Source organism: Cervus elaphus, chromosome 20 (assembly GCF_910594005.1).
Source record: "Cervus elaphus chromosome 20, mCerEla1.1, whole genome shotgun sequence".
Taxonomy (NCBI): Eukaryota; Metazoa; Chordata; class Mammalia; order Artiodactyla; family Cervidae; genus Cervus; species Cervus elaphus.
Window position 1 is genome coordinate 121527097 of NC_057834.1, and position 16114 is coordinate 121543210.

At 44.7% G+C, this 16114-nt stretch overlaps 1 protein-coding gene, 1 long non-coding RNA gene and 1 other non-coding gene across 5 annotated transcripts in view; 1 reads left to right on the forward strand and 2 right to left on the reverse strand.

Annotated features, from left to right (window-relative positions):
* Window positions 1–16114, forward strand: part of LOC122677050 — a 25719-nt gene continuing 9605 nt past the window's right edge. Inside the window, exons 1-3 of one of the 2 annotated variants that reach the window (XR_006335695.1) lie at window positions 1–137; window positions 10910–10995; window positions 13473–15244. This is a non-coding gene — a long non-coding RNA (uncharacterized LOC122677050). Of the gene's footprint in view, window positions 138–10909; window positions 10996–13472; window positions 15245–16114 lie in introns of those variants that run through there. The other variant, XR_006335694.1, reaches the window with a different exon arrangement.
* On the reverse strand, window positions 4249–4355 carry LOC122678441. Its single transcript, XR_006336114.1, has one exon. It is a non-coding gene; the product is annotated as a U6 spliceosomal RNA (small nuclear RNA).
* The window catches only part of KIF2C (kinesin family member 2C), a 17949-nt gene continuing 12926 nt past the window's right edge, over window positions 11092–16114 (reverse strand). For both annotated transcript variants that reach the window (XM_043876795.1, XM_043876794.1), the window contains 7 exons: window positions 15214–15418; window positions 14982–15092; window positions 14094–14161; window positions 13635–13740; window positions 13431–13544; window positions 11853–11976; window positions 11092–11745 (listed from right to left, as the gene is read on the reverse strand). In XM_043876795.1, the coding sequence (XP_043732730.1) occupies window positions 11663–11745; window positions 11853–11976; window positions 13431–13544; window positions 13635–13740; window positions 14094–14161; window positions 14982–15092; window positions 15214–15418 (811 nt within the window). In that variant the 3' untranslated portion in view covers window positions 11092–11662. The remainder of the gene's footprint in view (window positions 11746–11852; window positions 11977–13430; window positions 13545–13634; window positions 13741–14093; window positions 14162–14981; window positions 15093–15213; window positions 15419–16114) is intronic.

Consider the following 16114-nt stretch of genomic DNA (forward strand, 5'->3'; position numbering starts at 1 on the left):
TGAGAACGCTGCGCGGCGGGGGAGGGCCGTGCAGGGTTCTCGCGGTGTCGGGCATGCGTGAGCGGCTCCGCTTCCAGGGCACAAACGCCGGCGAGTGTTGCCTGGCTTTATTTACGTTTGGAAAAGACCAGTTTTAGGTGAGAGCTGTGGGTGCGAGTGCGTTGAAGACAGTAGAGGGGGACTTTGGTTTTGTTTGATTTAGGGGAAGGGAGGTGTGTCAAGGAAGTGTGACCCGTTGGATGGATATTGGTGCCACTTAGTGAAAAGGGGGTACGCTGAGGTAGGAGCTGGTCTGGTCTTGTTCATTCTGGTCTCTTGGTGACTCCTGCATGTGGGAATGACAGGCAGCTGGGTGGTCATGTCTGGTCATCCGTAGAGAAGGGATCTGGACCGAAGATGCTGCTTTGGGAATCCTTGGCATATACGTGGTAACCAAAGCTACCAGAATGAATGGAAGCTAGGGAGAAAGCATAAAGCAAACTTTTCTTGGAAACGAAGAGTTAATACTTTGGCCTTTGTGGGCTCTAGGTTCTGTGTCACTGCTACTCAGTTTTGCTGCTGGAGTGTGAACACAGCCATAGACAATAGGAAATGAATGGATGTGACTGTGTGTCAATAAAATTTAAGGGATACTAGCATTCACTTGTCATGAAACGTACTTTTGATTTTCTTTCTCCCAGCATTTGAAACAAAAACCGGGACTTCCCTGGTGGTCCAGTGGCTAAGACTCTGTGCTCTCCACATAGGTCAGGGAACTAGATCCCACATCCCATAAGTAAGTTTGCACGCAGTAACTAAAGATCTCGAGTGCCACAACTAAGACCCTGTACAGCCAAATAAATAAATATTAAAAAACAAAAACAGGAAAACTATTCTTGGTTCACGGGCCCCATCAGCATACAGTAGTGGGCCAACTGGTGGCACCCAAAGAAATACTGTACACAAGGAGGGTCTGGGACCAGGGCTTGAGGAATGGCAACATTTAAGGCCAGGTAGAGAAAAGGAGCTGGAGGGAGCAATTTGAGCGGCCAGAGGAAAGCCAGCACAGGGTGAGGTCATTGTCTAATGCTACTGTGACATCTAGTTAAAAGGAGGACTCAGTTCAGTTCAGTAAGCTCAGTCGTATCTGACTCTTTGAGACTCCATGGACTGCAGCATGCCAGGCTTCCTTGTCCATCACCAATTCCCAGAGCTTGTTCAACCTCCTGTCCATCGAGTCAGTGATGCCATCCAACCATCTCATCCCCTGTCATCCTCTCCTCCTGCCTTCCGTCTTTCCCAGCATCAGGGTCTTTTCCAGTGAGTCAGTTCTTCGCATCAGGTGGCCAAAGTATTGGAGTTTCAGCTTCAGCAACAGTCCTTCCAATGAATATTCAGAACTGGTTTCCTTTATGATTGACTGGTTTGATCTCCTTACAGTCCAAGGGACTCTCAAGAGTCTTCTCCAGCACCACAGTTCAAAAGCATCAATTCTTCAGTGCTCAGCTTTCTTTATAGTCCAACTCTCACTAGTGATTATTTGGTTGAGTGCTACATTGGAGTGGGGAAAAATTTGAAACTGGATTTTTCAAATTCAAACAGGAAATTTAAAAAGATACCATATATGTAGATAATTCCTTTAAGAAGTATGACTTTAGAGAGGAGGTGAGAAGCTAGCTGGTGGCTGAAGAGAAATTCAAGCAGAGGGAAGTTTATCAATAAGTAAAACTGCCTGATGAGACTCTTTTGCACTTGGCTCCAGATCCTGTCCCATCTCATGCTGAAAGGATTCTCCCAGCATTATTCCATTCTCTCTTCTGTATCTTCAAACTTCCATGGCTTCCCTGCACATTCAGAATAAAATCTAAATTCCTTATGGCCTAGGAGACCCAGGGGTATTGGACCCTTGCTTATCTCTTTGCTTGCTTTATCAATTTGACCTCATCTCCTACCCGTTCTCCTCCCTCACCTGCAGGCACTCTCACCCTGCTGTTCCTGTCTCAGGCTTTCCTTCTCTTGACTGAAAAGGCTCTTCACCTAGGTCTTAGCTTGGCTTCCTCTCTCACTTCAAGTCTCTGCTCAGAATCTCGCTTCCACATGTAGCCCCCATATACCTTTTCTGAGCCTGCTTTGCAAAGTAGCAACAAGTAGCAAGACAAGGATGTCCATTCTCACTACTTTTGTTCAGAATGACAATGGGTGCTTTATTCAGGGAAATTAGAAATAAAGAAAAGAAAAATAAAAGGAACATTAATTAAAAAGGAAGAAGTCAGACTATCTCTATTCAGATGACATGATCCTAAATAGAATAAATCCCAAAGAATCTACTAAAAAAACTATTAGGGTTATTAAAAGAATTCAGCAAAGCTGCAAGGTACAATATCAACACTCAGTGAGGGCAGGGAGGAGAGGAGATAAATTAGGAGGTTGGGATTAATATGTACACACTACTAAATATAAGATAAACAACAAAGATCTACTGTTTAGCACAAGGAACTATATTCAAAATTCTTTCCCTATAATGGAAAAGAATCTGAAAAATATATGTATATATATATATTTATATACAATATATATAAATATATGTATATATAAAGTATATATATCCAAATCACTTTGCTGCACATTTGAGACTAATACAATGTTGTAAAGTAACTATACTTCAATTTTTAAAAAATAGTTTAAAAAAAAAGATCACACAAAAATCGGTTGTTTTTATGTATCAGCAATGAACAATCTGAAAAGGAACTTAGAAACAATTCCTTTTGTAGTAGCATCCAAAAGAATAAAATATCTAGGAAATATATTTAACCAAGGAAGTAAAAGACTTGTACAGTGAAAACTGTAAAATATTGTTGAAAGAAATTAAAGACTGAGATAAACAGGAAGACATCTTGCATTCCTGGATTAATATTAAGATGGCAATACAACCCAGATTCAATGCAATTCCTACCAAAATTCCATCAGCCTTTTTTGCAGAAGTGGAAAAGCTGATCCTTAAATTCAAATGGAATTGCAAGGGCCCTCAAAAAGCCAAAACAATATTGGAAAAGAACAAAGTTGGAGGACTCACACTTCCTGATTTCAAAACTTATGGTTGTTCCTTTGTGGCCTAATGGTTAGGATTCCAAGCTTTCACTGCCATTGCCCAGGTTTGGTCCCTGGTCAGGGAACTAAGATCCTGCAAGCCACACAGCATGACCCCAAAAAGAAAAAATATAAACTACAGTAACCAACAGTGAAGTATTGGCATAAAGATAGGCATAGATTGATGGAAGAGCTTCCCAGGTGGCTCAGTGGTAAAGAATCTGCCTACCAATTCAGGAGATGTAGGAGACGCGGGTTCAATCCCTGGGTCAGGGAGATCCCATAGAGAAGAGAATAGCAATCCACTCCAGTGTTCTTATGTGGAAAATCCATGGACAGAGGAGCCTGGTGGGCTACAGTTCATGGGGTCACAGTCAGTCAAAACCGAGCAAGCATGCACAAAGACTAATGGAATGGCATTTAAAGTCTCATTAATAAGTGCATTCTCTTTTTTTAAGTTAGTCAATATATTTTTGGCTGCACTGGGTCTTCATTGCTGCTCAGTCTTTCTCTAGATGCAGTGAGCCAGGGGCTACTCTCTATTTGCTGTGTGCAGGCTTCTTACTGTGGTGGCTTCTCTTGTTGTGGAGCACAAACTCTAGGAAGTATAGGCTTCAGTAATTGTTTCATGAAGATTCAGTAGTTGTGGCTTAGTTGCCCCGCAACATGTGAAATCTTCCCTGACCAGGAATCAAAGTCATGTTCCCTGCATTGGCAGGCGGATTCTTAACCACTGGACCACCAGGGAAGTCCTCATTTTCTTTTTTTTTTTTTTCTCATTTTCTTTTAAAAAATTTTATGTTTATTTTTTCTTCCAGTTTTATTGAGCTATAATTGAGGTACACCACTATATAGGTTTAAGTTGTACAGCATAATGATTTGATTTATATATATTATGAAGTGATTATCACAATAAGTTTAGTGAACATCCATCATCTCATATAAATATAAATTAGAAAAAATTTTTTTCTTATGATGAGAACTCTTAGAATTTACTCTTAACTTTCATATGTAACATACAGCAGTGTTAATTATATTTATCATGTTGTACATTACATCTCTAGCACACATATATCTCATAACCAGAAGTTTTTACCTTTTGACTGCCTTCATTCAAGCCCTTAGTCCCCGTGCCATCAATTGATTTTCTTTTTTTTTTTCTTTCTTTTTTTTTTTTTTTTTTAAAATATGGAACGCTTCACGAATTTGCGTGTCATCCTTGCGCAGGGGCCATGCTAATCTTCTCTGTATCGTTCCAATTTTAGTATATGTGCTGCCGAAGCGAGCACATCAATTGATTTTCAACAAGGTTGCCAAGACAATTCAATAAGGGAAAGAACAGTCTTAAAGTAAGTGATGTTAGAAAAACTAGGTATCCGCATGCAAAGAATGAATTTTGAGCCCCTACCCCACAGTGGCTACAAAAATTAACTCAAAATGGATCAATGGCCTAAATATAAGACCACAAAACTCTTAGAAGAAAACATTAGAGTAAATCTTCACAGTCTTGGATCTGGCCTAGGATTCTCAGATATAACAGCAAAACTACAAGAAAAACAACAAAAAGTTAAGACTTCATCGAACTTGAAAACTGTTGTGCTTCAAAAGATACCATCAAGAACATGAAAAGACAACCCATGGTGTGAGGAAAAATATCTGCAACTCATAAATTTGATAAAGGTCCAGTATCTAGAAGATGTTGTATAAATAGCTCTTACAAGTCAATGATAGAGACAATCCAACTTAAAAATGGGCATTTGCTATTATTTTCTCCCAATCTGAGGGCTGTCTTTTCACCTTACTTATAGTTTCCTTTGTAGTGCAAAAGCTTTTAAGTTTCATTAGATCCCATTTGTTTAGTTTTGCTTTTATTTCCAATATTCTGGGAGGTGGGTCATAGAGGATCTTGCTGTGATTTATGTCGGAGAGTGTTTTGCCTATGTTCTCCTCTAGGAGTTTTATAGTTTCTGGTCTTACATTTAGATCTTTAATCCATTTTGAGTTTATTTTTGTGTATGGTGTTAGAAAGTGTTCTAGTTTCATTCTTTTGCAAGTGGTTGACCAGTTTTCCCAGCACCACTTGTTAAAGAGGTTGTCTTTTTTCCATTGTATATCCTTGCCTCCTTTGTCAAAGATAAGGTGTCCATAGGTTCGTGGATTTATCTCTGGGCTTTCTATTCTGTTCCATTGGTCTATATTTCTGTCTTTGTGCCAGTACCACACTGTCTTGATGACTGTGGCTTTGTAGTAGAGTCTGAAGTCAGGCAGGTTGATTCCTCCAGTTCCATTCTTCTTTTTCAAGATTACTTTGGCTATTCGAGGTTTTTTGTATTTCCATACAAATTGTGAAATTCTTTGGTCTAGTTCTGTGAAAAATACCGTTGGTAGCTTGATAGGGATTGCATTGAATCTATAGATTGCTTTGGGTAGAATAGCCATTTTGACAATATTGATTCTTCCAATCCATGAACACGGTATGTTTCTCCATCTGTTTGTGTCCTCTTTGATTTCTTTCATCAGTGTTTTATAGTTTTCTATGTATAGGTCTTTTGTTTCTTTAGGTAGATATACTCCTAAGTATTTTATTCTTTTTGTTGCAATGGTGAATGGTATTGTTTCAAAAAATGGGCCAGAGAACTAAACAGACATTTCTCCAAAGAAGACATACAGATGGCTAACAAACACATGAAAAGGTGCTCAACATCACTCATTGTTAGAGAAATGCAAATCAAAACCACAATGAGGTACCATTACACACCAGTCAGGATGGCTGCTATCCAAAAGTCTACAAGCAATAAATGCTGGAGAGGGTGTGGAGAAAAGGGAACCCTCTTACACTGTTGGTGGGAATGCAAACTAGTACAGCCACTATGGAAAACAGTGTGGAGATTCCTTAAAAAACTGGAAATAGAACTCCCATATGACCCAGCAATACCACTTCTGGGCATACACACTGAGGAAACCAGATCTGAAAGAGACACGTGCACCCCAATGTTCATCGCAGCACTGTTTATAATAGCCAGGACATGGAAGCAACCTAGATGCCCATCAGCAGATGAATGGATAAGGAAGCTGTGGTACATATACACCATGGAATATTACTCATCAGCAGATGAATGGATAAGGAAGCTGTGGTACATATACACCATGGAATATTACTCAGCCATCAAAAAGAATTCATTTGAACCAGTCCTAATGAGATGGATGAAACTGGAGCCCCTTATACAGAGTGAAGTAAGCCAGAAAGATAAAGAACATTACAGCATACTAACACATATATATGGAATTTAGAAAGATGGTAACGATAACCCTATATGCAAAACAGAAAAAGAGACACAGAAATACAGAACAGACTTTTGAACTCTGTGGGAGAAGGTGAAGGTGGGATGTTTCAAAAGAACAGCATGTATACTATCTATGGTGAAACAGATCACCAGCCCAGGTGGGATGCATGAGACAAGTGCTCGGGCCTGGTACACTGGGAAGACCCAGAGGAATCGGGTGGAGAGGGAGGTGGGAGGGGGGATCGGGATGGGGAATACGTGTAAATCTATGGCTGATTCATATCAATGTATGACAAAACCCACTGAAATGTTATGAAGTAATTAGCCTCCAACTAATAAAAAAATTAAAAAAAAAAAATGGGCAAAGGGCTTGAATACAGACAAGAGAATCGAAAATTGAAGTTTCACTCACACAAAAACTTATACGCGAATACCGATAGCACAAATGGTCTATTCATTATGCCAAAAAGTGGAAGTAACCTAAAAGTTCATCAACTGAAGGATAAACAAAAACTGCTATAGCCATTTGATTGGAATATTATTTGACCATAAAAGGAGTAAAGTGATATATGCTACAACATGATCCTTTAAAACATATGCTAAACGAAGAAGCCAGACACAAAAGACCACATTTGATATTATGATACTGTTTATACCAAATGTCCAGAATAGACAAATCCATAGTGAAAGAAAAATAGATTATGGTTGGTTAGGGCTCTAGGCAGAGGTGAGTGGTGGTGTATATGTGGGTGCTCATGGGTAATGGATTTTTTAAAAATTAATTAATTTATATATATATATTTTTGATTTTTTTAAATTGAGGTATAGTTGATGTACAACAGGATTTCTTTTGGGGGAGTCATAAAAATGTTCTGGAATTAGGGGTGATGGTTGCCCAATTAGTGATAGATGATTACACTAGAAAAGCCCGCTAAATTGTACACTTGAAAAGAGTGAGTTTTATACTATGTGAATTACATTTCAATAAAGCAGCTATTATTTTTTAAAGCCCTAAAAAATAAATAAAATTAAAAAGCCCTGGCATATTTAAGAAATAAAGACCAGTGTTCGCTGCCGCCGCCGCGCCGCCGTCGCTCTCCAACGCTAGGGCCGCCTCTAGCTCGCCGAGCTCCAGCCGAAGGAGAAGCATTGTAAGTAAGGGTCTCTGGACCACCGCTTGTACAAAGCCGACTGCCCGCAATCAACGGGTGGTAAAGCACGGAGGAAGCGACTGGCTACAAAAGTTGCTCGCACGAGTGTGCCCTCTACTGGAGCAGTGAAGAAACCTCATCTTTATATGCCTGGTACGATGGCATTCTATAATACAGCTAATGCTGGCAATTTGATCTCTAGTTCCTCTTCCTTTTCTAAACCCAGCTTGGACATCTGGAAGTTCTTGCTTCACATAATGCTGAAACCCAGCATGCAAGATTTTACACATGACCTTACTAGCATGGGAGATGAGTGCAGTTGTCTGATGGTTAGCACATTCTTTGGTACTACCCTTCTTGGGGATTGGGATAAAGATTGAATTTCAGAAAAATGTCTTTGTTTCATCAGCTACGCTAAAGCCTTTGACTGTGTGGATCATGACAAACTGTGCAAAGCTCTTAGAGAGATGGGAATATCAGACCATCTTAGCTGTCTCCTGAGAAAACTGTATGTGGGTCCAGAAGCAACAGTTAGAACCCTGTATGGAACAACTGATTGGTTTAAGATTGAGAAAGGAGTAAGGGTACTCACCTATATGCTGAACACATCATGAGAAATTCGGGGCCGGATAGATTACAAGCTAGAATCAAGATAGGTGGGAGAAACATCAACAACTTCAGATATGTGGATGATACCACTCTAATGGCTGAAAGTGAAGAGTAACTAAAGAGCCTCTTGATGAGGGTGAACAAGGCGAGTGAAAGAGCCAGCTTAAGACTAAATATGAAAAAAGCTAAGATCATGGCATTTGGCCCCAATTACTGCATGGCAAGTAGAAGGGGAAAAGGTGGAAGTAGTGACAGATTTCCTCTTCTTGGGCTCCAAAATCACTGCAGACAGTGACTGCAGCCATGAAATCAGAAGATGATTGCTTCTTGGCAGGAAAGCAATGATAAACCTAGACAGTGTGTTGAAAAGCAGAGACATTACTCTGCCGACAAAGGTCCGTATACTCAAGGCTATGGTCTTCCCAGTGATCACGTACAGTTGTGACAGCTGGATGGTAAAGAAGTCAGAATGCCAAAGAATTGATGCCTTTGAACTGTGGTGCTGGAGAAGACTCCTAAAAGTCTCTTGAATAGCAAGAAGATCAAATAAATCAACTTTAAGGGATATCAATCCTGAATATTCACTGGAAGGACTGATGCTACAGTTGAAGCTGCAGTATTTTGGTCATCTGATGCAAACAGACGACTCATTGGAAAAGTCCCTGGTGCTGGGAAAGATTGAGGGCAGGAGAAGAGGGCGTCAGAGTGTAAGATGGCTGGACAGCATCACTGATGCAATGAGCATGAACTTGGGCAAACTGCAGGAGACAGTGAGGGACAGGGAGGCCTGGCATGCTGCAGTCCATGGGGTCACAAAGAGTTGGGCATGATTGAGTGACTGAACTGAACTGAAATGGTGTTTGTAGCATTTTTTTTTTTTAAGTTTCTTTTTTTTTTTTTATTATTATTATTATTTTTTCCAGTGGTAGATTACATCCATTCACTATACTTTTCTGAGTTGTCCTACATGGAAAGACATGTTTTTAATGTTGTCTGTCTCCTGTGCTGTTCCTGTAAGTTTGCTATTAAAATACATTAAACTATAAAAAAAGGAAAAAAAGAAAGACCAACGTGGTTGGAGAGTCATGAGAAGTTAGAGAACAGTTCATTTATTCATTTGAAATATACATACTGTGTGCTTGTTCAAGATATTGTAGATACAATATTAAAACAAAAATCTTTGTTCTGTGCTTAAATAGCTAGCACTTATTAAATGTGAGACTTTGTACTTACTGCTGGGTGTGTGAACTCAACTTTCTTCTTTTTAACAGTGCTGCCTGACTTGTGGCATCTTAGTTTCCCAACCAGGGATCAAACCCAGACCCCTGGCAGTGAGAGTGCTGAGTCCTAATCACTGGGTAGGCAGAGAATTCCCAAACACGATACCAGCATTATTATTCTACAGAGAGCACGAGGTTAAATAACCCACTTAAGTTTCTACAGTCACAGATCTTGGATCATACTCTACACAATGACTTCAGAAGCCGGGCTCTTAAGTCTCCAAATCATTCTGCTCAAATTATGTTCCCACTGGACCAACAGAAAGGAGCTGACCAGGTGCCAGGTGGGAGGGCATTCAAAATTTATTAAAAGCTTCTGGTTGGGGAGAATGGGTCTCTGTGAGTCAAGATTTCAAGATGCAGGCCCGTTAGAGGTCAGGTCTGGGATGGTGGCATTCATTCGATCTTTGCGATTCTGAGGCGGGTATCGGTGGCCTCATTTTACAGACGTGGCAAGCTGGAAGCTTTTAAGGCCTCAAGAGTTAGTGCCATTTCTGTCAAACTTTTTTTTCAGTCACATGTAACTTTCGAGCACTTAAAATGTGACTAGTATGTCTAAGAAATTAAATTTCTCATTTCATTAATTTTAATCATGGTAAGTGGTTAGTAGTAGTGGTGTTTCATTATTGAACACCGCAGCTAAAAATATGGAATACTTTGTGGGGACAGGCTACTCTAGTTGTGGTGTGTGGGCTTCTCATTGCTGACCTCTCTTGTTGCAGAACACAGGCTCTAGGGCGTGAGTTCAGGTGTTGTGGTACATGGGCCCAGCTGCCTTGCAGCATGTGGAGTCTCCCCAGACCAGGGATTGAACCTGTGTCCCCTGCATTGGCAGGCAGACCCCCAACCACTGGACGACCAGAGAAGTCCAAGGTGAATTTCTGAATCTAGGTCCTGTTTGGTTATTTGATGGCACCTCAAACTCATGTGATTTTCTCACAAGATAGAGAATGCCCCTACTTTACAATGAAGTTCCTGAGGCTAAGAGGGCTAGAACCTGGTCTGTCTGACCCCACTCCTCTCTGGGTCTCTGCAGCAGACCAGGTGTCCTATGCCCCCGTGTCTCCCCGACTGAAGCCTTCCTAAAACACGTATTTGGTTGTGTGGCGCTAGGCTAAAAACCTTTTAGTGCTGCATTACCATTTACCTGGAGAAGGAAATGGCAATCCAATCCAGTATTCTTGCCTGGAGAATCCCATGGACAGAGGAGCCTGGTGGGCTACAGTCCATGGGTCACCAAGAGTCAGACATGACTGAGCGACGAAGCACACACTGTCTACCTGATTCGTGTTCTGTGACGTGGGATCTGGAGCCTTCTGGTTCCCAAACCATCCGTGCCCTGTGTTTGGTTCCTCAGTCTATATGGCAAACTTCTCATTTTTCAAGAGCAAACGTGTTAACCTGTCAGACCCTTTCCTGTCTAGCAAGGCAAGTACTTTTGTGTCAGTGTTCCCACAGAATTCTTTATCATGTCTTTAGCAGACTGTAACTGACAGAGCACCGTTTCCTTTCTGCTTAGGGCTCCTGTGTCCAGGAGAAGGCCTAGGACCTTGTCGGCACTGAACACGGCAGAGGTTGGCATCTCCACCGTCACTGAAACCACAGGTGAGGGTGTGGCCTCCTGGGGAGAGTCAGCATCAGCACTACCCTGCGGTAGCGTCCGAGTCCCAGAAGGCTCTTCCCACACACCACTCAACAGGCTGATTTTTTTCTCTTTATTATTAGACATAATGTATAAACACATAAAACAGAAGGGATCCTCATTGGCCTCAAAAACCAGCAGGGAAGGAAGAGGCCCCGGGAAACTTTTTTTTTTTTTAAGTACAAGATATATTAGTGGCTGGACCAAGGGTGTGGAAGGCAGGCCAGGGCCAGCAGAGCTGAACTATAGGCTCCTTCTCTCCCCACAGAGCCAGGACAGCCCCGGGGAGCTCTCCCCCAGCAGCTAGTTCACACGGGCAGATTGCTGCCTAGAGGAAAACTCTACGACCGAGAGCCTTCCCCTCTTGGAGAGAAGGGCAGTGCACAGGATAACTAAAAGCTCATTCCTTCCATCCTTTTTCCCTTCGTGGCTGCAAGTGAGGAAAAGGAAAGCTGTGTCCTATGCACACTGACTGACCCCTCCCAGCTGACCTGGGCCCAGATGCGCCCATACTTGGCATTTGCCAAAGCCTGTCCCAGCTCAGACCCACCAGGTGCCCAGAGTTCGCTGAGGAGGGGAGGGGAGGGGAGAGGCTGGGTATGACACCAAACAGATCTTTATTTGCAGTCGTCACTGGGGCCGTTTCTTGCTGCTTATTTGTTTGCTGGCCTGCTCTTCTAGCTGCATGGCCAGGCGCAAGGCCTTGATGACATCTGGAAGGCAGGGGTGGTACACTTGAAGTCAGCAGGTCTCTCAGAGACCCTGTTCCCTCAGGCAGAGCCACCATCACCCAGAGGCCCCACCCTCCGGCTGCACCCACCTCGCAGGGCTGAGAAGTGCTTCGCTTGCTGGGCCAGGGCACAGTCTGCTTTATTCACAAAGGTCTCCAGGTCGTAGTCTGGTTGCTCAGCCATCTCGGAGAGCTCCAGCCAGTCTGGCCCTTGCTGCAGCAACACAAGATGGACCTTGTCAGGTCAATAATGACCAAACCAATTTAGCAAATCATCCCCAGGGCTCTACCATCTGTAATGCAGATGCCTGTTCCTCTAGCCATGGCCCTGACCCTGCCTCCTGACCTTCCCCCCATAACTCTCAGCTTGAATCTGTCCTTCCCCCACCTGCCAAAAACTTGTCCCTGTCCCTGAGGTCCAATGCATATCTTGATGCCCAAGCCAGAAATCTGAGCAAAAATTCTTTCACCCTGCTTGTCCCCCAATCCTAACAATTGCACCCCTGAAATGGTTCTTAAATCTCATGCTTTCCTGTCAATCCCACGACCATGGTCACAGCTAGTCTAGGCACCAATGTCTCTCCTGAACTCTAACAATCTCCTAACTGCTCTTAACTCTAAGCGTTTCTACTCATGCTCTCCCTAGGTCCTGAAGCCAGGCTCTCCACTGTGGCCACAGTAAGGCACCTAAAGCTCTCAAGTCACCAAGTCACCACTCTGCTTAGTCCCTTCAAAGGCATTCACTGCCCTCATAACGAAGTCCAGGCCTTTGGTGTGAACCATAATGTCCTTTAGCATCAGGTCCTGGCTGACCTGTTCACAGCCTTAATCTCCCTCCCTCACCTGCTCACACCTTTTGCTATGGCCAGAGTGAACCTATTGCTCTTCCTGAAAGTACCACGCCCTTTCAAACATTTGGACCCCGAGCACTTGAGGGAGGGAGGACACGTGTAGACACTTACCTTGCATGTTCCCTTCTCAGATCTAAGTGCCCCGAGCTGCCCCCTCTGCTCCACACTCGGAGTGCCCTACTGTTAGGATGCCCTTCAGGCCTCTTCCCAACTTGTGCTTCCACAGTAGGGATCACGGCAGTGGTAGCATCACCTACTAAAGGCTGACCACATGCTGGGGAAGGCTGAGTGTTTAACAACATATCACTTAATCCTTAGATGTAACCATCTTGTCTTGACCATTTTGGAGATGAAGAATTTGGGGCCCAGTGAGCCTCAATGACTTTCACGAGGAAACTGGCTCATAAATAGAAGAGTTGGGATTGATCAAGTCTTTCTTTAGGCCTGTTATCCATACTTCATGATTTTGGCCCTTGGTCTCAGCACAGGAGCTGGTGGTATATAGAAAGTATTCACCAACATTCATGAACAGACAAGACCTGGCTACCCTCCAAACCCTCAGTCGGGAGCACAGGCGAGAGAGACTAGCTCCAGTCAGGAAGATGGGGGAAAGCCTATGTGTGCCAGGCTGGAGAAGGAGGTGTGGTAATTAGCTGCCCTATAACAGCAGCTGAATAACTAACTGGAGAATTAAGAAATGTTGATCTAAAAGGCTGCCTCTTGCCACCCCAGCCAGAAGACTAAGGAGGTGTATGTGTGCATGTAAAGCCTAGGTCACATTCAAAGAATGACGCTGAGCCCAGGGCCAGCTCTCCACCTGTATGATCTCCTTGAGCTCTTCCATGGCCCTTTCTTCCAGCTCCCTGATCTGAGTCATGGCTTCATTGAAGCTGGACATCTGGGAAGACAGTTCGTCCTCTTCCTTGGAGAACTAAGGGGGCAAAAGGAGACACATAACAGTGTGGCCCAGTCTCCATCTCAGCTGGCCATGTTCCCTGCTTGCCTGGCCCACCTCCCTTACATTGCCTGCACTCAGGGCCCCGTTGGAGCTGGCTTCCATCTCTTCTGTTTCCATCTGAATTGGCTGCTCCCCACTGGGTCCACTGTGGGGGCTCAGCTCCTTGACCCTGAGAAAACAAGAAGGTCACAGCTCCCACAGCAGCCTCTTTGGCACTCACAAGTGTGCAGCACCACTCAGGTTTCGAGACTTCAAGGAGATGGAGTAGTGGCTTTGCTTTGACCTAGAAGGATTCTTATTCACTGCTCCCCACCAGAGCCTGAAGGGGATCAGAAAAAAACTTTGTAGCATCATATGCTACAGGCCTCAGACTTAGCGAGTCACAGACTTAGCCTCAGACTTAGCGAGTCACAGAAGAGGAGACAATAGGCAAAGTCCCCAGAGCCCCCTCCCCACTCTCATCACTACCATTCCCTCCCCAACCCTGCCCCTTCCCATCCCACCTGGCATAGGTACCAGTACCTGTCTGCATATCTTAGTGTATTTAAAGTATATTCACAGGAGCTTATGCCTGGTGAGATCATGGCGATCTGCAAAAGAAGAAATGGGCAGTTAATGGTCAAGGATCCCAGGGTAAGGGTGCTCTTGGAGAGGCTGCCAGGAATTGGGGGTAGAGCTCATTAAATACTCACTGTGTGCCAGGCAACTTGCCCCATGGGCCCTGCAAACTAAGGTTCTTTATGTTTTATTTATTTATTTTTAACTAAGGTTCTTTAAAGATCAGTCCCCTGTTTTTGCTGGTGTATCTGATTACTCCTGCTTCTTTACTTTTTTACTGACCCATTCCTCTCACCAAGGTCACAATGCAAGGCCCTGTGATTACTGCTGGAAACTTTAGTTCACCTGGGCTCAGAGATACTGCCTTAGGGAGAGGGGTTTAGAGCTTAGTCAGCAATTCCCACCTTCCTCAGCAGGAGGAGAGAGGATATTCCCTGGCGAGGAAGGTGGGCAGATCTGAGCTAGAAAGCATTATGGATAAAATAAGGGGACAGAAAGTCACTCAAGGCTGAGGCCCTCTCCAATTTCCTAGGCTGGGAGCCAATGACCCGAGGGAAGTCACAGAGGGACGAGGACTGCCTCTCCTGCTTCCCCAAAGGTCCTCCTCCTGAATCCTGTAGCCCCCTTTTCATCAGGTATGGGAGGAACGACCTCCCCGACCCAAGAGGTGCACAGACACACAGTAAAGGGAGAAGATCCTTTCCTCTCTGCTTGTGTAGGCAAAGAGGACCCTGCTGCCCAAAAGCAGGGGGTGAAGCCCGGTTAAATTAGAACCTGGAAACCCAGCTAGTCAAGAATACAGAGCCTCTTGCCCAGGGACAGGACTGCACCACTCCAAAGGACCCAACTCACCATGCAGGTCCTTGAGTTCTCACCAATAAAGGAGTCCCTCAACACCTGTGTCAGCTTGCTCTCGCGGAATGGGGTGTGGGCCTTGTTCTGTCCCAGGGCCCTGATGCATTCCTGGGGGACAGCAGGGGAAGCTGAGGTCCCCTCCTTCCTTTCAAGATGCCCTCTCCCTCCCACCCTCTCCTCCCAGCAGCCCTCCAGGGCCACCCGCTCCCCTGCAGCTGGGCCTGGCTACCTTCAGAGCCAGGAGACTCTTGTTGATTTCTGCACCCTCCATGCGGGTCTGCCGGTCGGCACTGGAAGTGTCTGCGCCTCGCTCGTTCCCTGCCAGATCCACCAAAGAGAACTTGCCATGCACTCTCCCTTTGGTTCGAAGAAGAATCTGGAAGCAGGCGTGGGAGCGGGAAGAGTTGGAGTTGGCAAATGTCTGCCCAGAGGTCCTGTGGCAAAGGAGGACAAAGAAGGGCCATGAGCTCCTGGGGGGGCGGTCACCAGCCACCATGGCACCTGAGGCTCCAAGGCTGTTCTCCAGGAGGAGAGGGAGACGGACCAGGACTCTTAGACGTTCTGTGTCATCCTGTCCCACTTCCGTCTTTCCTTCCCTGGGCAGCAGCCCTCCTCCCTCCAGCCACTCTGGGCATGGCTTACCCTGGCAGCCAAAGTACTGAATTCTATGTGAAGGCCTTGGTCAGAGCCTGGGCCATAGGCCGTGGGGAAGCATGAGTTACCTCTGCTGCAGGGCACATAGGGAAGGAGGGACTGTCATGACCCACTTGTTAAACTCGAGGGCCCTGGTGAGGTAGCCCCTCCCTGGTCCTCCATAAACTGCACAGCACCCACTGCACCACGCTGAGGGCCCTGGTAGAACACTTTCCTCCGTCTACACAGGAGCTCTGGCCCCATCACTTCCAGCTAGAGCATACCCAGAGCGTCTGTCCCCCACCACAGAGAGAGGGAACAGCAAGGAGAAACTCAGAGAAGTCGGGAAGCATGCCTCTGGATAAGAGTCTGGTAATAAAGTCTGCCCTGGTCAGATTCAAGATGATTTGACTCGCCCCTGACAAGTCTTACCCTGGGTCATTGGCCCCATTGAGACCACTTAAGGCAGAGGCCTTCAGAGCCCTCACCAAGCTGGG